At 36.3% G+C, this 21,632-nt stretch overlaps 1 protein-coding gene across 2 annotated transcripts in view; it reads left to right on the forward strand.

The window, feature by feature from the left end:
• YIPF4 (Yip1 domain family member 4) overlaps positions 1-17,680 on the forward strand; it is a 41,405-nt gene extending 23,725 nt beyond the window's left edge. Inside the window, exons 5-6 of one of the 2 annotated variants that reach the window (XM_013048654.2) lie at positions 1,902-2,015; positions 16,457-17,680. In XM_013048654.2, coding sequence (XP_012904108.1) covers positions 1,902-2,015; positions 16,457-16,465 — 123 coding nt within the window. In that variant the 3' untranslated portion in view covers positions 16,466-17,680. Of the gene's footprint in view, positions 1-1,901; positions 2,016-5,163; positions 7,112-16,456 lie in introns of those variants that run through there. The other variant, XM_004777909.3, reaches the window with a different exon arrangement.
• Positions 17,681-21,632: the final 3,952 nt, after the last annotated feature.

Raw genomic sequence — 21,632 nt, forward strand, 5'->3', positions numbered from 1 at the left:
TATTATTTTTTTCCCATTTTATTCATGGGTTCATATATATTTGGGGGCTTACATTATTGTGACTTGTCTAAGATATATAAACAATGATAATGAACTTGATCTGCATTATCTGTATTTGGAAGGTGCACAAAGATTTCATCCACAACCTGGTGAGCCTTTAGTTATCACTTCTTGTGTGTGCTGAGGTGTGCCTTCAGGTTTATACATTTTTAAAATATCAGTTAGGAACCAGTTCTCCTTTATACAGTGACCAACCTACATGACCTCTGTGAATTTCTCTGTTACTTTGTTTCTCCGAGGTGTGTACTATGTTTTCAGATCCCAAGATACTTTATGGTTTAGTTTCCTTTGTTTATGCCTCTTAAAAAAAAAAAAAAAGTTCATGGGTACATCTGATTGGCACAGTCTCTTGAGCATCTTTTTGATTTCGCTCCATTGAGATCGAGCCCCGCATCAGGCTCCCCGCTCAGGATGGAGTCTGCTTAAGACTCTACCTCCCTCTATCCCGTTTTAGAGGGTTTCCCCCGCCTTCCCTTTTAGTATAGTTTCAGGAGGGAATGATATTAAATAAATGTGTTCAATCCATCATCTTAACCTAAAACTGTTGAATAAATTTGGAATAACATTTACCTATGAAACTTTTTTCACTCTGCATATAAAAATTTAAAATAATTCTAATGGAGACTTAAGATTATATTTGTTCACATATTATTTGTTGTATCTTTGACACAACCCAATGTAATATTTATATGAAAATAGGTATCATTAAATGTTTTGGTAATTTAGGACTGTTGATGTAATAGTTAAGAAACTTAGATCTTGGGGCGCCTGGGTGGCTCAGTGGGTTAAGCCCCTGCCTTTAGCTCAGGTCATGATCTCAGGGTCCCGGGATCGAGTCCCGCATCGGGCTCTCTGCTCAGCAGGGAGCCTGCTTCCCTCTCTCTCTCTGCCTGCCTCTCCATCTACTTGTGATTTCTCTCTGTCAAATAAATAAATAAAATCTTTTTTAAAAAAAAAGAAAAGAAAAGAAAAGAAACTTAGATCTTAGGGGCAGCTGGGTGACTCAGTTAAGTGTGGACTTTGACTCAGGTCATGACCTCAGGATCCTGGGAGTGAGCCCCCTGACAGGCTGCACATTCATCAGGAAATCTGCTTTTCCCTCTCCCCCTCCCTCTATCCTTCTCCCCCAACAACCTGCACTTGCCCCCCCCACCCTGTCACACACAGGTGCACGTGCTGTCTCTCTCTCAAATAAATAAAATCTTCTAAAAAAAAATCTAGATCTTAATTTGAACTCTTAATCCTGCCAGTTTTACTTTCTTGAACAAAGCATTTTGTCTCTCTAAAATTCAGTTTCTTCATAGTGGTATAGTAATACCTACTTGATAGAGTTGTTGCTGCAATTGATCTCTCTTGATCTGTCACAGAGCTTGGCACACAGTAGCCACCAAATATTTTTTCCTTTAGTCTCTCCTGCCTGCCCTCCCTTCCTTTGTAGTCTGTATGTATCACACATAGCTTCTTTAGACCTTGAATTTTTTGTTTGAATAAACTAGTTGTAGTCCCTTTAAATAACCCTTCTACAACTTTAAGGGAGGTAGCAAGAAAGTATATTGTAGGTATAATGAAGATAATTGGATACATAAGTCTCGAAAGGGAAAGAGGGCTGGAAATGTAGATTTGGGTGTCATCAGAATGTTTATTATAATTGAAGCTATGGTGGGTTGATGAGACTATCCAGGAACATAGCAGATAATATGATAATTTGAAATATAAAGCATATACTTCATGATTTCTTCCTGTGTTTACGTAAGTATAACTAAGAATATGTGATGTTCTATGGTGATTAAAATAATTATCTTGATTTCTATGATATTGACTTAAAACATTAAAATTCACAGGTTGCATATGGCCAAGTTCTTGGAGTTATAGGATATTCACTACTTCCTCTCATTGTAATAGCCCCTATACTTCTGGTGGTTGGATCATTTGAAGTGGTATCTACACTTATAAAAGTAAGTACTGTATATTATAAAAAAGTAATGAACTGTTTTCCAGGAACTAAAGTATACTTGTATCTGCCTAAGAAGATTGTAATCTGTAACTGTCATATATTTTTAAATGTTTTGAAACAGTGATCTCACTCATTGGTTTTACCAATTTTATTTCTTTTATTTTCCCATTTTAATCACCAGAAATTAAAATGTATGTCTAGAAGGGGAGCAAGGAACAAAGAGCAAACAAGGCTATAAGATGCTACACTCAGATAATTTTTTTAATGTTGAGTTTTTCTTCTCTATAATACAATCTCATATGACTTCGATTTTATGGGAGATATTTATTTAAAATTTTACTGGACATTTATTTAATGTTACTCTTATTTAAATAATAACTGCCTTATCAAATATAATAGACATGATTGTAATAAATTGGCCTTTCTATATTCCAGAGATCAGGATTTCTTTATACTGTGTTAAATTTAAATTAACATATAGACCCATATTAAATATTTAATGATAACATAAAGTATTAATTTTGGGAAAGTATAAATTTTGGGAAATAAATGCCTTAGCACATGTAGGTAAATTATACAATGAATGTAATATTTTCTTTATGAAAATATGTAGAACTTAAGACTACCACTTTCAGAACTGCCATTATGTAGCCTTCACCTTAAAGTATTTGTTTTTAATTAGAGCCACTTAATTTTTATAACATTTGGTTTTATTTAAAGTTGATTACTAATTCATATATAGGAGAAATGATTGCTTTTAGAATTGAGTAACTACAGGCTAATACTGACATATAAGCATTAAGTATTAAAAGTATGGATTTTGGAACCAGTCAGTTCTAAATTCAAATTCTGTTTCTTCCACTTACCTGCTGCCTTCCTTGCAGGGGGATATCTTTTCTTATCCTCTTCTGCAAATTGGGAATCTTGACAACTGTTTTTTAGGGTTTGTTATCTCGATGGTAAAGGATGTATATCTGATACAGAGTAGGCACTTAAGTGGTAGCTATTGTCATTACAAATATTATAAAAGGATATTTTGAGAACATCTTTGTATGTTAGAACTGCATGAACACTTTAGAGACCAAGTAGAATATCATTTTTTTCTCTCCATTCTAATCCTAAAATTTCTTTTTTTTTTTTAATTGGCATTATTAGCAGTTAGCTTACAAGTCTTGCAATACAGAAGCTAGTCCCGTTGCTGGCCTAACTTTAGTGAACACACCACTTTACTGAATCATTCAGTTTTAAGTTGGGTTAAAGACTGAATACTTCTGAGACTACTCCCAAAATTGATAAAACTGTGTGTCCTCTGGTCACTTTTGGTAATCGAGTTTAGCTGAAAGTTGGTCCTTAATATTCTTTATGCAGCTTAAGAATGTGTTATTACAAAATGGCAGTCTTTTATGTTGTTAAAAATTTAGGATACAGTTGTTTTAAACTTCAGATTTTTCTTCACCAAATTTTTTTTTCCTAGTTAATTAATCTTCTTTGTATAGTGAGGTATTATATGTTTGTTTCAGTCCAAAATTTGTTGAGAAATATGTTGCAAAACTCTTATTTAAATCTAGCATTAGAGTACAGATTAATCTACCAGCACTGTTTTTTAACATTAAATCTGTATAACTCTTACCAGTCTTTAACCATTTATTTATAACAAAAAATGTTTGACATACAAATGCAATTTGATCATAATCTTGTTTTTTCCCTATACTTTTCTGAAAGTTAAAATATTTTGTAGTTATTTTTGTTTTAATTTAAAAAAACACAGTAGAAAATTGGACCATCTCAAACACATTTTCAGCCTGCCAATATTTATTTTTAACCTCTCTACTTGTGGTTTTCAAGGGCAGTTTTGCCTCCCAAGGACATTTGGCGATGTCTGGAGACATTTTAGGGTGTCACAAATGGGTTAAGAGTGGAATCTTCTGGTAATATGTAGTGGGTAGAGGCCAGGGATACTGCCAGAAATCCTCCAATGCACAGGACTGCTTCTACAACAATTATCCAGCACCAAAATGTCAGTAGTGTAAGGTTGAGAAATCCTATCCTGTGTCAAGTCTTTTTCTATCATAGTTTCCTTGATTTCTACCCTTGAAGTTCTTCCTCTCATTTTACTCTATAAAATTACTATATCAATAAGTACTGTATAAATTTCTAGTGGAAATAATTTAAGATTGGTTATGTGTATAATCAGAAAACCATGGTACATTTTATTTAGTTAAATTCTTGACCAAAATGTTATTTTTTTTCCTGCTTTTTATTTAACTCTATACTTTCACCTATTCCTGGGAAAACGCTGTTACACTTAATAAACGTGTAAAATTTTCACTTAATCTGTTTTTCTACTTCTTAGAAGAAGAAGCAGGAGAAGGTTAACTTTGTAATGATCAATTCATTTTCTTTCAGCAGCCAAATTTCTTGAAGCAGTTGCCCAAAAGTTGCCCAAATCACAAGGGATACTGTTAAAAAGACTGATAACAAGACTCTTTCCTTAGTGATTTTGATTCAACAGAGCTAGAATGAATCCCAGAATTCTTTTTTTTTTTCTTTTTAAGATTTTATTTTTCAGAGGTGCCTGGGTGGCTCAGTGGGTTAAACCTCTGCCGTGGGCTCAGGTCATGATCTCAGGGTCCTGGAATCCAGCCCTGCTTAGGACTCTCTGCTCAGCAGGGAGCCTGCTTCCCCCCCCATCTCTTTCTTTCTGCCTCTCTGCCTACTTGTGATCTCTCTCTCTGTCAAATAAATAAAATCTTTAAAAAAAAAAAAATTATTTTTATGTCAGCTCCACACCCAGCATGGGGCTCAAACTCACAACCCCAAGATCAAGAGTCTGATGCTCCACCAGCTGAGCCAACCAGGTGCCCCTTGGGATTCTCTTTTTAATAGGCACCCAGGTGATTTCTATGATGAGACAAGTTTGATAACAAAAGATTTCGTTTGCATAAGACAAGGAACAGAACAACCACAAACATTTTTAAGACATTTTTAATAATTTTAAACATTCTCAGTAAGTTGTACTGTTTATCACAGTTGGTTGTCAGGGTTGTTTTAAGAAAATACTGTTAATTTTATTTTACTCTCTGATACCAAAAATGTTAATTGACTTGCTAATATGCTGTCTTTTGTCTTTTTTGTTTGTTTTTTTAAAGCTGTTTGGTGTGTTTTGGGCTGCCTACAGTGCCGCTTCATTGTTAGTGGGTGAAGAATTCAAGACCAAAAAGCCTCTCCTGATTTATCCTATCTTTTTACTATACATTTATTTTTTGTCCTTATATACTGGGGTGTGATTCAAGTCATATATGAGTAGAAAAAGGCAATGTTACATTTGTGTGTAGTCGGGGAATTCTTGCTGAGGTGATTGAAGAAAACCTGTTGATGGTAAAATTTTACATGTTCTACATGTAAAGGCAGTTTTGAGGTCTTTTTAAAACCATATTTTTTGTATTTAATTAAGCATTTGCAGTTTTCTGGACTTTTGGGGGTCAGAATTCCAAATTCTGTTTGATTCTTCATATTCCAGTGAATAAAATATAAAAGCATTGTGTTTTTAAGATTGTGTCAATATTCACCTAAAAACTTGTGCCAAAAGCACCTGGAATGGCAATTATATTTCATTCAAAGGGTAAATATGGCAGCATCCTCATAATCTAAAAGTGCAATTTTTTTTTCTTTAAAGGGTTTTCTCCTGCATCACAGATCCTGTAGATATATATTTATATTTATACATATATATTTATGAAATAATTCTTATTAGTCACAAAATATATTTCTGAATAGCTAAAAGTTAAGATATTTTAAATCTGATGCTTAACCATTCTTTAATTTGGCCATTAATCTTTTTATTTATAAATTTAAATTTGTTTTTTGTATTGTATATACTTTAAAAAGTCTCACTTGTGCTTCAGTATGTCCTTATTAAGAAGTCTAACTAAAACTAATTTTAACAGTTGCTGACGTAGGTTTGCTTGGTTATGCTTCGAAAAAACTTTTTTGAATGCCTAACTGTCTGATTTCAGTTTCTGTTCATCTTTCTGACCAAAGGAACAGAGGTTTAATGGATATGGCATTATTATAATTGTTAATATGTAGAAAATACTAATATTTATAGCATCAGCAAATATTTTTAAGTGGTACTCCTAAGTTATAAAAGTTGCTGGAAAGAGACCTTTAAAACCTTGTGGTCCTGAACAATGTTAAATGAAGTAGAAAAAAATAAAATGCTTCCCAGCTGTGTTTTGCTTTAGAACACCTTGTCCTGTATTACTAACCAGTATCAGGTACTCTAACAAATGTACAGTATTTGTTAAGCCCTAAGAAATTTAGCTAGTAAAATTTTTGTTGCAAATTATTTCATAGACTCTACATGTACTTTAGTTACTATTACTTTGTAAAGTAGATAAAATATTTATGTCCATAAAATGGCAAATGCCTGATAACTGTTAGCAAATTATCATATTATCCTTTCTGGTCTCAGTTGGAGGAGTTAACTGCTGTCCTCAATGTGCTAACATGGCCATGGCCATCTCTTAGTATGTATTCCTTTAGCAGCCAAATGTGTCAGGAAATACCCAGCAACTCTCAGGCAAGTCTTAAAAAGGTACCAAGCCTGTCTCCCCTCCTTTCACTCCTTCTCCCACTATAAAAAAGAAAAGAAAAGAAAAAAACCTATTTTAAGCTGCAGGAAAAGTGAGAAACTATCTTTGAGGTAGAGTAATAAGAAAATTACATAAACTAATTTTTTTAAACAAGCTTAGGGCAACAAATAGAAGCACCCAGAGGGATAGAATTTCTAGAGCCTAAAATAATATGAAGTTATGAGGAAGGATCAATAACTACAGATGCAGCAACTGTAAAATAAATATTTGTCACGTATAAGGAATTTCTAAAGTCAGTACTTTCTTACAATGAATTATTATATTTGATGTACATGGTGTTGACTCTGGAATCTTCCCTAAGAAGCTGGGGGTTTGGTACCAGGGGGTAATATTTTACTAAGCAATAAGTCAAGGCATTTGGGGACCCATTCTATCAAAAAATGGTTTAATTTTTTTAAGCTGTCATTTCTTTAACATGTGAATAAAAGGTTACATATGTGGATCATGTTTATTCCCTAATGATGTAAGATAAGGTATTTGTGTTCTAAAAAGGTATTTAAAAATAATAGCATTTAATCGTGAGAACTACCCTGATGCTCAGGGTCTATGTAGATACAGTTCATAATGTTACAAGCCCAGCCAACATCTTCATGTGCTAAGCAAGGTCGTTAAAACAAATTGTCAGTTTGGAAATGACTTGTAAATTTGTACAAGGTACAGTACTAACAGTGATAAGCTGACCATGACAATGTCCTTTCCTTGAGTTTTTATAGCATAATATTTTCTAAGTCATATTGATTTTAAGTCATGATTCCAACCTAATTATTAGTTTATTAGTATTTTTAAGACAGAACTAGCCAGATTGTGTCTTCTAGTTGTGTGTGTGTATGTGTGTGTCTGTTTTTAAGTGTTACCAGTTGTAGTAATCATGATAAATGTTAATCATTAAAAGGAGAATTATGAGAAATATTTACTTCTGTTTCAAAGTGATTGTAAAATAATTGAAATTTTGATTAAAAATTAAAATCTATAATTTTCATTGTATTAAACAAGTTAGGAAGGTTTATAAAGCTTTATGAACCATTATTAAATTTGCTTATTTGTAAGGTCTATTATGAGACAGTTTTATATATAACAATGTATGTTTCCAAAAATTCCCCAATATTAAAATGCTAATATAGAGTTTTAAATTAGTGAAAATTTGCATTGACTTAAAATAATGAAGTAGATATTTTTATTATTTAAAATTTAGTCAAATTTATTTTTTAAAATTCCAGTGTAATTAAACATTGAATAAAACAAAGCTTCTACAAACTAATAAAAACAGTATTTTTCATATTCAGCAAAACTAGTTGAATATTTTAAGATGATTGTTATTTACTTGTCTTTTACATTTTTATGTATATTTTAGCCAGTTTTAGGCTCTAGGGAATTGTGACGCCATTTTGAAGTTATAATATCTTCCATATAATTTTTTTTTTTTAAGATTTTTATTTTTAAGTAGTCTCTACACCCAACATGGGGTTCACAACCCCAAGATCAGGAGTTGCATGCTCTACCTACTTAGCTAACAAGGCGCCCCCCGTACAATTCTTTTTTAATTTTTCTTTGATTGTAGTTGAAGAGGCTTGTATTAATATATTTCTTTCTGGTTGCGTGGCATGGCAGACTGAAATAAGGCTTAATAGAGCTAAAAATCACCCTAAGCAGTTCTCTGCTCTGGTAACGTAAAATAATAGTGCTTTATCATCCTTTCATAAACAGTTTCTTTAATTTCCCTTAAGAAACTGAATCACAGTTTCTGTATTGTTTCTCATTTGTATAATTTCCTGGCAATAGTTTATATGTTTGAGAATCTGTTGCCACTTCTTAAATAAATCCAAAAATAAGATTTTGACATCAGTAAAGTCTAGACATTCTTAGATCTTTGAACTTCAAATCATGATATTTTCTGAGAAAAGTTCCACTTGTGAATATATTTTCTTTGCAACAGACTGGTATAAACTTCGGACACTACCCATGTCTCTCGGGAGTGTGGTGATCTGAAAGAATTCCCTGTACACGGCATATTATTAAACCGGAAGCTTAAGGTTAGGGTTCTCGTTTGAAATTCTTTTGATATGCTGAGGTTGCAGCATGGTTGGAGGTTAATTAAAGGAAAGAGTGTCAGGATGATTAAGGTGGCATTAGTAAGGGGCTCCTGGGTGACTCTGTGGTAAGCATCTGACTCTTAATTTCCGTATCAGGCTCCAAGATCAGCTGTGAGTCTGCTTGAAGTTCCCTCTCTCTCCCTCCACCCCTTTTCCCTGCATGCATGCACACTCTCTCTCCAAAAAAAAAAAAAAAAAAAAAATTGGGGGCGCCTGGGTGGCTCAGTGGGTTAAAGCCTCTGCCTTCGGCTGGGGTCATGATCTCAGCGTCCTGGGATCGAGCCCCGCATCGGGCTCTCTGCTCAGCGGGAAGCCTGCTTTCTCCTCTCTCTCTCCCTGCCTCTCTGCCTGCTTGTGATCTCTCTCTGTCAAATAAATAAATAAAATCTTAAAAAAAAAATTTATTTTAAGATTTTATTTGACAGAAAGAAAGAGAGATCATAAGTAGGCAGAGAGTCAGGCGGAGAGGGGGAAACAGGCTTCACACTGAGCAGAGAGCCTAATGCAGGACTTGATCCTAAGACCCTGAGATCATGACCTGAGCCGAAGGCAGAGGCACCACCACTGAGCCACCCAGACACCCCCCCCAAAATTTTTTTTAATGGCACTAGTAAAATAATTCCCAGTCTTAAACACTGTATGTTGGTAGTGACCCTGGTTTTAACTTTACTTAGTTTCAGTTTCAGTTATTTTCAGTTTTAGTATCCACAAGTTTTTACTTAGAAGATATTAATAGTTTGCAAGGGCTTGAAAAAAATTTCTTCAACATCCTTTCTAGACCATTCGGAGCTATACAAATGCTGTCACTGAGATTTTCTTATAAGTTAGGTATTGGTAGGAAAAATACTTTTTGTACAGTTTTTACATTTAACTTATAATTAGAGCATATGAAGGTTATTAATATAGTGGGGAAGTAAACTTTGCTACCTATAATAGTTCTGTTAAATTAACACTTGGAATATAAGTAAATTAGATGTATCAAGAACAGAAACCTTGGATTTTCTACAATAGTTGCCACTGAGCAATTTTTATTAAAAACTGAACAAGCAGACTTTACTGATGTCAAAATACCAAAGTATTTATACAGGATTAATTACACAGAATGACTGGTTATGGGAGAAATCTGTCTTCTGGTGATAAAGAAAAAAAAATAATAGAAAAGTAGATTGCTGCTGTTCACATTATGTTGAAAGTAAATGATTGAAATTCCCTCTTTTTGCTTGATTTTATTATGACCCTGCTCACCTTTGTGAAATTAATCAGTTGCTATGTGAAGTATCACTTAAATAGTATGCTTATCAAATGGTAAACACTCCCATGTTTTCTAAGCTTTATGCAGAATTATTCTCTATGATGATGGGTCTAGGTGCTAAGTCCCTCATATTCAATTTTCTTTGGCCCATGGGACTTAGGACAATCTTTTGCATAATAAAACTTTATTTTCAAAGGATGGTATCGGTGGTGGCCCCAAGAACAAAACATTCAGAAGAAACAACATTTGAATTGGTACCCTGACTGTGAAGAGAAGGTAGATATGCATCAAGTACTTATTGAGTTCTTTGACCTATTTGGTGCTGTGCTAAGTGCAAGGATACTGTGATGCAGAAACCACCTATGCACACCCTGACTTTAAGGGGCAGTATGGTTGGAGAGATCGCCAGTTAGTTTCACAGTTGTAAAACAATTGCAGCAAGTGGAGAAATAAGAAGTATAGGTCTGAGAAAGCAAGAGAATCTATCATTGAATAAAAGCCATGATGCTCAAGCTAAAATCTTAGGGATAAGTAAAAGTTAACTAGGCAGGGGCACCTGGGTGGCTCAGTCATTAAGCATCTGCCTTTGGCTCAGGTCATGATCCCAGAGTCCTGGGATCGAGCCCCACATCAGGCTCCCTGCCCAGCGAGAAGCCTGCTTCTCCCTCTCCTACTCTTTCTGCTTGTATTCCCTCTCTTGCTGTCTCTCTCTCTCAAATAAATAAATAAAATCTTCAAAAAAAAAGAAGTCAACTAGGCAGAGATAGGAGGGAAGACTATTTAGACAGAGAATAGTAGGTATGTAGAAGGAAATGAAAACTCATTTGGCTGAAGTTCAGTAGTTCATGAAATTGAACAGGTTAAATTGGCAGTAGTCCATATCTGACATTCTAAGCCATGTTTTCCTTGTCATGGCTTTTGTTAAGAAGTACAGTATCAGAAACGTGTTTTTAATATTAAAAGCTAAGATACACAATTCTATTCTCGATATATACCCAACAGAAATGCATATACATATGCCACAAGAGACATGCACGTAGTAACATGATTCATAATAGCCAAAAATTGGAAACAGCATGTCCATCAACATAGAGTGGATATATAGGTGTAACACAATGAAATGTTACACGATGAAAATGAATGACTAAAACCATATGTAACGTGGAGAGTTTCACAATCATTATGGGTGAACAAAGGAGAAGCCAAAGAACTTACCCTGTATTACTCCATTTATATGAAGTTCAAACACAGGCAAAATTAAGCAATAGCGTTTAGAGATACATACTGAGGTGCAAAGTCTTTTTTAAACAGTTTTAATGAGGAATATTGCACACCACAAAGTTCATCCATCGTAAGTATACAGTTTGATAATTTTTAGTAAGTTTGTATAGTTGTACAACCATTACCACAATCCAATTGGCCAAGTCATTTTTATAAAAAATAAAGTGACCGCTATAAAAGGTTAATAGTGGTTACCCTTACTGGGGAAGGAGAAGGTTTGTATTTGGAGTCATGAGAAGGACTCCTTTCATGGGTGTTTGGTTTTTAATATCATATATCATTAAGCTGTTATGTTTTATGTCTTCTCTGTGTGTGTGTGTTACAATGCAGTCTTATATTTTTTAAATTGTTTTAGACAGGCGACACATTTTAACAGAGGTAAATTATTACTTCCCATCTTTATTATTATTGTTATTCTCCACAGTAATGCAAGCTTCACTGGGATAGGACATTTTCTGACATGTTCATCAGTTTATCCCGAGTACTTTTTGAATGCATACATAAACCTGATCGTTGAATCCTGAACTCAGATCCACATCCAGTGAATTTCAAAGCCTTAATCATGAGTCTTTAAGAGTGTTAGAGTCAGGGGCGCCTGGGTGGCTTAGCAGGTTAAAGCCTCTGCCTTCGGCTCAGGTCATGATCCTGGGGTCCTGGGATTGAGCCCCACGTCGTCGGGCTCTCTGCTCAGTGGGGAGCCTGATTCCCCCTCTCTCTCTCTGCCTGCTTGTGATCTCTGTCAGATAAATAAATAAAATCTTAAAAAAAAAAAAGTGTTAGAGTTCGGCAAAACCTTAGAGATCATCTAATGAGTATAATCATTTCTCATTATACAGATGAGGAAATTAGTGTCTGAAATAACACTGTTGACCGACCAGTTAAGAATTTGTCTCCACAAACCATAAGTGACTCTTAATCTCACAAAACAGACTGAGGGTTGCTGGGGGGAGAGGGGTGGGGAGAAGGGTGGGGTTATGGACATTGGGGAGGGTATGTGCTATGGTGGGTGCTGTGAAGTGTGTAAACCTGGCGATTCACAGACCTGTACCCCTGGGGATAAAAATATATTACATGTTTATAAAAATTAAAAAAAAAAAAAAGTTTGGGGCACCTGGGTGGCTCAGTGGTTAAGCCGCTGCCTTCGGCTCAGGTCATGATCTCAGGGTCCTGGGATCGAGTCCCGTATCGGGCTCTCTGCTCAGCAGGGAGCCTGCTTCCTCCTCTCTATCTCTCTCTACCTGCCTCTCTGCCTACTTGTGATTTCTCTCTGTCAAATAAATAAATAAAATCTTTAAAAAAAAAAAGTTTGTCTCCAGACCTCAAACCTAGTGTTTTTCATTACAGCATGGCATAACAGTGTTGCTACTTAGCAGCATAGTACTAGTTGCCTTTTACCATAGTCCATCATAAAAATAATGGAAACATCTTTGCTTGCCTTTTTAATCCTTTAATCCTTTCTTTTCCACTTTTTAAAGTCCACTGTTAGTTTTAGGCTTTCAAGTACTACACATTAATATTAAATAATTAAGGCTCAAAGGGTTGTCATCCTTTGAATTGTCCTGGTATTCAATAAACATTAGCTTATATGTTAGCTATTAGTAATACTGAAGTAATTTAGATTAATAGCATTTCCAGTAACAGACCCAATTATATGTGGAAAATTAGTATATGATAATGGTAGCATGTCAAATTTATACAAAAAGATGCATTATCAGGGTGCCTGGCTAGCCCAGTCAGAAAAGCATGCAACTCTTGATCTCGGGTTGTGAATTTGTTTTTTTTATTATTATTATTTTTATTTTTATTTATTTACTTGAGAGAGGCAAAGACAAAGTGAGAGAGAGAATGCAAGCAGGGGGAGAAGCAGAGAGAGAGAGACAAGCACACTCCATGCTGAGCAGGGAGTCTCACTTGGGGCTCCATCCCAGGACCCCGAGATCATGACCTGAGCCAAAAGCAAGAGTTGGATGCTTAGCCAACTGAGCCACCCCCTTGGGATTGTGAGTTTGAGCCCCACGTTGAATGTAGAAATTATTAGAGGGATATGAATTATTAAATAAGTGGGAGTACTGCATCAGATAAGAACATATGTGGTTATAAGAAGCAACCCTATGATCAATGGCTTCATTAAATAGGAGTTTATATTTCTCACTTAAGAAATCCAAGGATATATAATCCAGGACTAATATGGCAACTTAATGTCATCAATAACTCAGGCTGTTTTATCTTCTTGTTGAGCCATTTTGGGTGTGTGGCTTTCATTTTCATTGTATCAAGGTAGGTGCTTCATATTAGGTATTACATCTAGATTCCTAGCAGAAAGAAAGGTGAAAGATGCCAAAATGATCATGTCAGTCAAAGTTGCCCTTATTTAGAAATGGCACTCCATGACTTCCCCTTATATCTTGGTATAGAGCTGCATCCCTTGGATACCCTTGCTGCAAGAGTCTGGGATGCTATTTTAAGCTGGGCAAATTACTTGCTCTAAACAAAGTCACAGTTCTGTTAGTAAAGGGAAAATGGATGCCAGGTAGGTAAATAGCAGTGTCTTAGAAAGACATGGCAGGCCACTTGGAAAGATACAAAGCTGGATCTGCACCTCACTTTTTATGCCAAAGTAAGTTACAGATCTATCAAATATTTTAAAAACAAAAGCAAGAAAAAAAAACAGGATTTAATTTTTCATAGAATTCTTTGAGAAATTAAGGTTTTCAAAGCATGATGGCATAAAACACAAAAACCAAAAAGGAAGAGATTAAGAAAGTTGGCTACATGGCATTTAAAATTATTCTATAAATAAGGATAGTGGCTCAATTAAGCGTTTGCCTTAGGCTTAGGTCATGATCCCTGGGTCCTGGCATCAAGGTGTGTCTGGGCTTCCTGCTCAGTCAGGAACCTGTTTCTCCCACTCCCTCTGCCGCACTCCCTGCTTGTATGGTCTCTCTCTCAAGTAAATATAATCTTAAAAAAAAAAAAAAAAAAAGATAAATTACAAGTTGAGGAGAAATGTTTATAAGACTTACATAGACAAATGACTAATTTCCTTAATAAAAAAATATTAACTAGTTATTTAAAATGTTCAAAGGATATATAAGGGCAATTATGTATTATGTAATATGTAATAGTAAAAGAATATAATTAAAGTGAGCAGGGGATATAAATGAGCAATCCAAGAGGGGAGAAATGATTTAAAAATAAGACCAATGCATATGTACAAATGTACAAATTCATTTGTGATTAAATGCAGTTTAAACAGTAGCAACATTGGCCCCTCTGATTGCCTAAACTTAAAAAGATTGGTAATATCCAGTGTTAGTTCAGATTATGTGCAGATCTGATTTAACTGATAAACATGAGCATGGCTGTCTAAATTGCTGAAATATTGAAATGCATGCTAGCATTGGTAAGTAGTATTACTGTTACTACATTAGCACTGAAGTTAATTAGGTAAATCCTGGTAAAGATTTATTAGTCCTATTGTGACATTCATTGGTAATGGACCTTTTGTTGTAATGGCATAGGAGAAACATTTGCAACATTTTTGGCATGGTCTTTGTCTTGGTAAATAATGTTGCTACATTTTGCTTGACCTGTGAAACTTTTCATGCCCCAGCAATTGCTACTTCTAAATAGTTTGGTTTTAATTTGGTTTTACTTTTAGTGCATTGTAATTCTTAGGCGAGAAGTAAATACATTTAGTATTTTAAAATAGGAGAATTTATGGGGCGCCTGGGTGGCTCAGTGGATTGAGGCCTCTGCCTTCGGCTCAGGTCATGATCCCAGGGTCCTGGGATCGAGCTCCACATCCAGCTCTCTGCTCAGCAGGGAGCCTGCTTTCTTCTCTCCACCCCCCCCCCACCTCTCTGCCTACTTGTTATCTCTATCTGTCAAATAAATAAAGTCTTTTTTAAAAAATAGGAGAATTTATAACAAAATATAAATAATGGATACCCCAAAACTGTTTGACACTGGAACATGTGCATATCCTGTGGCCCAGCAATTCCGTATGCACACCAACACATGAATTCAGCACTATGTGATGGAACTTGGCACAATGATGGAAGTAGTCTGTAGTCTTTGTTATCTACACAGCAGGTGTGTGGGTTTTGAGTACTTGGAATGTGACTAAATCAACTGAGAAAGTTACTATTATTTTTTTGAGTAAGCTCTCTGCCCAACATGAGCGCTTGAACTCACGACCTTTAGATCAAGAGTCCCATGCTCTACCTACTGAATCAGGCAGGAGCCCCTCTTCTTCAACTTAATTTTATTTAAACTTAAGGAGCACCTGTGGTTATTAGGTACTATATTGGTCAAAGTAAGTATAACAGCACCATTAATAACACACAAAACTGGAAACAACACAAATAGACACATTCTGGCACTCTCACACAATAGAATATAATTAGATTGAAAGGTCTAGAACTACATGTGAAATCACAGATGAGTTCAAAAACTGAATGCTTAGCCAAAGAAGCCAAACACAAAATAATACATGCTTTATGGTTCTATTTATGTAAAGTACAAAAACAGGATGTTGGTTACTCTCCGGTGGGGAGGAAGTGACTGAAAGAGGGTTCAGGATTTAGGCATCTAGGATGCTGTTCTATTTCTTAATCTGGGTGGTAATTATATGGGTGTGTTCAGTATGTGAAAATTTATCAAGCTGTATACTTGTAACATGCATACTTGTTTTTAAAGATTTTATTTATTTATTTGACAGACAGTGAGAGAGGGAACACAAGCAGGGGGAATGGGAGAGGGAGCAGCAGGCTTCCCACTAAGCAGGGAGCCCGATGTGGGGCTCAATCCCAGGACCCTGGGATCATGACCTGGGCCGAAGGCAGACACCTGATGACTGAGCCACCCAGGCACCCCACATGCATACTTTCTATAAGGATACTGTGTTTGAACCTTGTAAATTGGAGAGGGGTGGGGGGAAACACCCAGAAAGAAGTGTCAGCAAAATGTTGGTAAGCTTCTTAACATTTCTTTTAAATGTCATAAATGTTCACGTTCTAAAACTGTGGAAAAATATGATAATGAACTTTAGCTTAGAACATTTCTTGAAACATCCTGAAATGTCTTTGGATACTGTGTAAGAATTAATATAAAATAAAACAAGTGATTTTCATTTCTGAAATGAAAACACGACTTTTTGCAGGTGATGTGAAGGATGAATGCAAACAGTGATCAGAAATGTGCTGAAGTTGGGAAGTGCTAACTCAGACTTCAACCAAAAAGCAATCATTCTTGCTTAAAGCTCATAGTTCAAAGATTTGCAGTCATCAATGAGAAGATTAAAAAGACCATATATCATTTTCAACAATAAGGAATTTGAAGTAGTGTTTTATATAAATTTCACCTGAGAGTTCCAATTGATCAAAGAAAAAATATTTTAAAAGCACCATTCACATTGTTAATACCAACTACTGTGTGCTAATGTTAAGTACAAAGAAGAAATTTTAGGCATGAAATGTTTAATAAAACTTATTAATACAGACTTTGTAATTTAGACTTATGGTCTCACTTATAAAACATATCTGACAAAAAGAAGAATGTAAATTTCAATCATTACCTCAAAGCTTCAATTGTTACACATAAAAGTGTCTCTGTAATTTACTTAAAAGGCAAAATATCACATTTTTAAAATAGTTTAATGGCTTTCATTGCTGCTGTGGAGCTGAAAGTAACATCTGGGGGAAATTACCAAACTTTATTGTAGGCGTTCCAAGGAATATGATTCCAATAAGAACTATATTGCATTTTGAACAGACAGTATTATGAAATGCTAGAGAAGAAATCCGAAATTATAGCCAAAGTTCAGAAAAACTTCTAGGTGTCTTAAATTGGCAAAAGTCAGTACACTTGAGTATGTCTAAATAATGCAGTAAAGATATAAAAAAAGAATCACTTTATTTTCCCAATTAACTGTATATTTACTATCATAAATTTACAAACAAAGGTAAAATTTTCTGAGAAAGTTAATATCAGAAGAGCTCAGAATTATGATAATAATGGTAATTGGATTTACGTTTTGGCTTCAAAGGCAGGCTATAGTTTCAGAACTACAAAGGTGATTTGAAAATCATACCAAGCCTCGCTTGGTTTCTTTATTCGAAATCTGGAAATCAGAGCAAACATTTAGAATATGAATATATTTTTTTAAGATTTTATTTAATTATTTATTTATTTGACAGAGATCACAAATAGGCAGAGAGAGAGGAGGAAGCAGGCTCCCTGCTGAGCAGAATGCTGGATGCAGCTCCATCCCCGGATCGTGGTATCATGTCCCGAGCCGAAAGTAGAGGCTTTAACCCACTGAACCACCCAGGGACCCCTGGATGGTTCCCCTGGATGGTTCTAAAAATATGAAAATATTTTTAGAAATTTGGCCTTACTGGGTAGCTGGGTGGTTCAGTCGTTGAGCATCTGCCTTCAGCTCAGGTCATGATCCCAGGGTCCTGGGATTAAGTCGGGGTCCCTGCTTGGCGGGAAGCCTGCTTCTCCCTCTCCCACTCCCCCTGCTTATGTTCCCTCTCTCTCTGTCAAATAAAAAAAATAAAATCTTAAAAAATAAATAAATAAATTTGGCCTTACTAAACGATATTTGATCAAACATTATTTGGGGGTTTTCTATGAGTGTTTTGGATGAGATTAATATTCAAATAAGTAGACCGAGTAAAACAGATTGCCCTCCATAAGGTGAGTGGGCGTCAACCTGAAGACCTGAATACAACAAAAAAGCTGACCCTCCTTCCCACCCCCCAAGAGAGAAATTCCTCATGGCTGACTGCCTTCGAGCTGGGACATCTTTTTTTTTCCTGCCTCTGGACTCAACTCTTCCTGGGTTTCAAGCCTGCCAGCGTCTGGACTGGAACTATACCATTGGCTCTCCTGCATCTCCAGCCTGCCTACTTAACCTGCGTATCTTTGGACTTGTCAGCCTCTAACCATGTGAGCTAATTCCTTATAATAAAATTCTTTGCATATGTATTATACATATATATATTTATACATTTATATATTTACTATTGGTTCTATTTCTCTGGAGAACCCCAATATGCTTTCTTTCCTGTTCATAGTCTTAAAACATGGATTTTTAAAGTAACTTTTGTACAATCTTATTCTAAGTATACTTTAGTGTTCATTGATTTTCAGAAACCTATATTAGAGAAAATAGTTATATAACATTTACCTTTTTAAAGCATAGGGAATGCAAATCTTTCTGTAAGTGTGTTATCATACTTGTGAACAGCTTGTCACAGAATACGGATACCTGAAAGCTCCACTCACTCCTGAGTATTTTTTGGCTAGTTACTGTTCCTCAAACCTGGATGTTTTCTAACTGGCACCCAGTGGGATTTCTCTCTCTCTGGTCATCTGACTCTCGGAAGTCTGGCTTCAGTCGGCTACAGGGTTTATTTTTTGGAAGCTGAATCACAGCGATGCCCAGCTGATTGGTTTATCTAACACGTTGGTTACACAAGTTCTCTTATTATGAACCTAAATTTTCTTGTTTTACTATTGGTCTGGCCTGGTGCTTTGGAGGTTATTTTCTTCCCTTGAGAAACTAGGAAAAAGAGACTCCTAGCTGTTTCCTTCTTGTTACCTTCTAAGTCTGCACTATCTTCTCTGTATTTGGACCTTTTCCTAATAATCTCCAGCCTTTGCTTATTCAGTGTGGTAGCTCTCTAATACTAATTTAATGTGTATTCATTAAGGTGCAAGAAACATCATATTTCTCTGTTTTTCTAAATTAAATCTAACCTTGAGCTTCCTCAGGCCTGGCTAAAGGACTTCCAGTATGGGTGGAATATGGGATTTTCTAACCCCTTCACTGGATCTTACGAGAACCCCTGATCTTACTGGCTGCCAAGGATCTTTCTTCTGTGGTTTTTTGAGTTTTCCATTGTTCCCATTGCTTCTTTTAGAGAATGCTGTTGTTGGGGGGTGGTCGTTCATCAGGCCCTGTTGCTCTGAAAAGTTCATCAAATGCCCTCACTGCCATCTTCCCACTGACCACAGGCTGGCACAGCACAGAAACCTCCACTTTGCTCTCAGGGCCCTGCACTTATGCCAACCTTGGCCACTCTGGACACAGACACATTAAAGAGACACATCCAAACCTCTTTTCTTCTTCTTCTTCTTTTTTTGGAAGTGGGAAAGGGGCACAGGGAGAAGGAGAGATCATCTTAAGCAGGTTCCACACCCAGGGTGTGCTCAATGTGGGGCTCGATCTCACAACCCTGAGATCATGACCTGAGCCAGAATCAAGAGTCAGATACTTAACCAAGGTGTCCTGACACATCCAGCCCTCTTAAGAAAACTCCCCCAAACCCAATCCCTTTCCCAGTCCCTGGGACTCCTTTTATTCTAACCAGGCTACTCCTTTTTCCATCCCAAGCACCAGTATCTTCCACATCCCTGTTCCATCGTCATCACCAGGTTAATTCCTTTTCAACAAAGTACTGGAAGAATTTTCTTCCATGACAACCCCTGAAATACAAAGGAGCTGCATCATACCCCACTCTCTACAAATAACCAGTGGGGAAGAACCCCAATTCTGGAACATAAAGTCTTGATTGGAAAATAGGTGATACCTCTCTATCAAAATGAGGAAATACATTTCTATCATGAGAGATTAGTCAGGAAAATAAGACAAAGGTGATATTTCTTTTAAATATACTATGAGACATAGACAAAAAAAGATGTGCACATTAATGTAATCAGCACCTGTGTTTAAAAAAAAAAAATACAGGGTCCTGGGTGGTTCTGCCTTCAGCTCAGGTCATAATCACGAGGTTCTGGGATTGAACCCCATGTCAGGATTCCTGCTCAACGGGGAGCCTGCTTCTCCCTCTCCCTCTTCTCCTCCCTCTGCTTGTGCTTTCTCTCACGCTCTCTCCCACTATGTCAAATAAATAAAAAATCTTTTAAAAAAATAAAAACTAAAGTTTAAGAAGTAAAGCATTACTAACAGTTTGTATTCCATAATCATATTTTCCTTACTTTTCCTCCCAACAGAAATGAAGACTCTTCCTAAATTTTGTGGTTCTCATTTCCATGCATTTCGTTACAATTTTACTACATATGTATGTATCCTTGAGCAGTGTATGTATGATTGTTTTGTGTGTTTTAAGTTTGTATGTCGGTAGTCTCTTCTGGTGTGTATTCCTCTGCATCCAGCTTCATCTGTGGGGAGACAGCTGCAGATTCACATTTTCGCTGCTGTAGAGAATTTCTTTGAATGAGTAAACCACATCCTACTCACCCTTTCTCCAGTGGATGGGGTAGCTTGTAACCAAGTATGTATTACCAGGTATTACATACGATGTAGCTATGAACATTCTTTTCCATAGTGCCTTGTTGACTGAAGGAACGTTTCTCTACAGGAAACTTGACCTAGGAGTAGAATTGCTGGATCCTAGGGCATGAACACCTTCTAATTCATTATCAGCCGTAAATTGGTCTCCATAGTTGAGACGCCCATACACCAGCTTACCTTTTGCTTCACATCTTTACCAATGCTTAACATGTCCAGAATTCTTAGCTTTTGCCAATGTAATGGTATTTCATTGTGGTTTTAATGTCCCTGATTACCAATGAAGTGGAGCATTTTTCATATGCTTGTTAGCTGTTCTGGTTTCCTATTCTGTAAAGGGCTCTTGTGCTTGATCATACTCTCTGTCGTCATCATCATTATTGTTATTTTACAATATTGGGTTGTCTTTTTTTGATACTGATTTATAGGAGTTCTTTATGTGTTCAAGAAATTAATTCCTTGGGGCGCCTGGGTGGCTCAGTCAGTTAAGCCTCTGCCTTTGGCTCAAGTCATGATCTCAGGGTCCTGGGATCAAACCAGGCATCGGGCTTTCTGCTTGGCAGGGAGTCTGCTTCTCCCTCTCCCTCTGCCCCCTCCCCCGACTTGTGTGCATGCTCTTTCCTTCTCTCAAATAAATAAAATGTTAAAAAACAAAACAAAACAAAACAAATTCCTTGTCGTTGGCTTACATTTGCAAATATATTCTTCCAATCTGCAGCTTGTCTTTTTATTTTGCTTATGGCATATTTGAATGTATAGAATTTTAAAACTTTAGTATAGTTAAATGTCAGTTTTCTTTCATGTGTGCTTTAATCTTGTTCTAAAAGACAACTCTTTTTGGGGAGCCTGGGTTGCTTAGTCGGTTGGGTGTCTGCCTTTGGCTCGGGTCATGATCTCAGGGTCCTGGGATCTAGCCCCACATTGAGCTCCCTGTTCAGTGGAGAGTCTGCTTCTCTCTCTCTCTCTGACCCTCCTCTCTGCTTCTGTGCACTCATATTCTCTCTCTCTCTCTCTC

The sequence above is a fragment of the Mustela putorius genome, unplaced genomic scaffold (genome assembly GCF_011764305.1).
Source record: "Mustela putorius furo isolate JIRA1106 unplaced genomic scaffold, ASM1176430v1.1 tig00000281_pilon_pilon_pilon, whole genome shotgun sequence".
Lineage (NCBI taxonomy): Eukaryota > Metazoa > Chordata > Mammalia > Carnivora > Mustelidae > Mustela > Mustela putorius.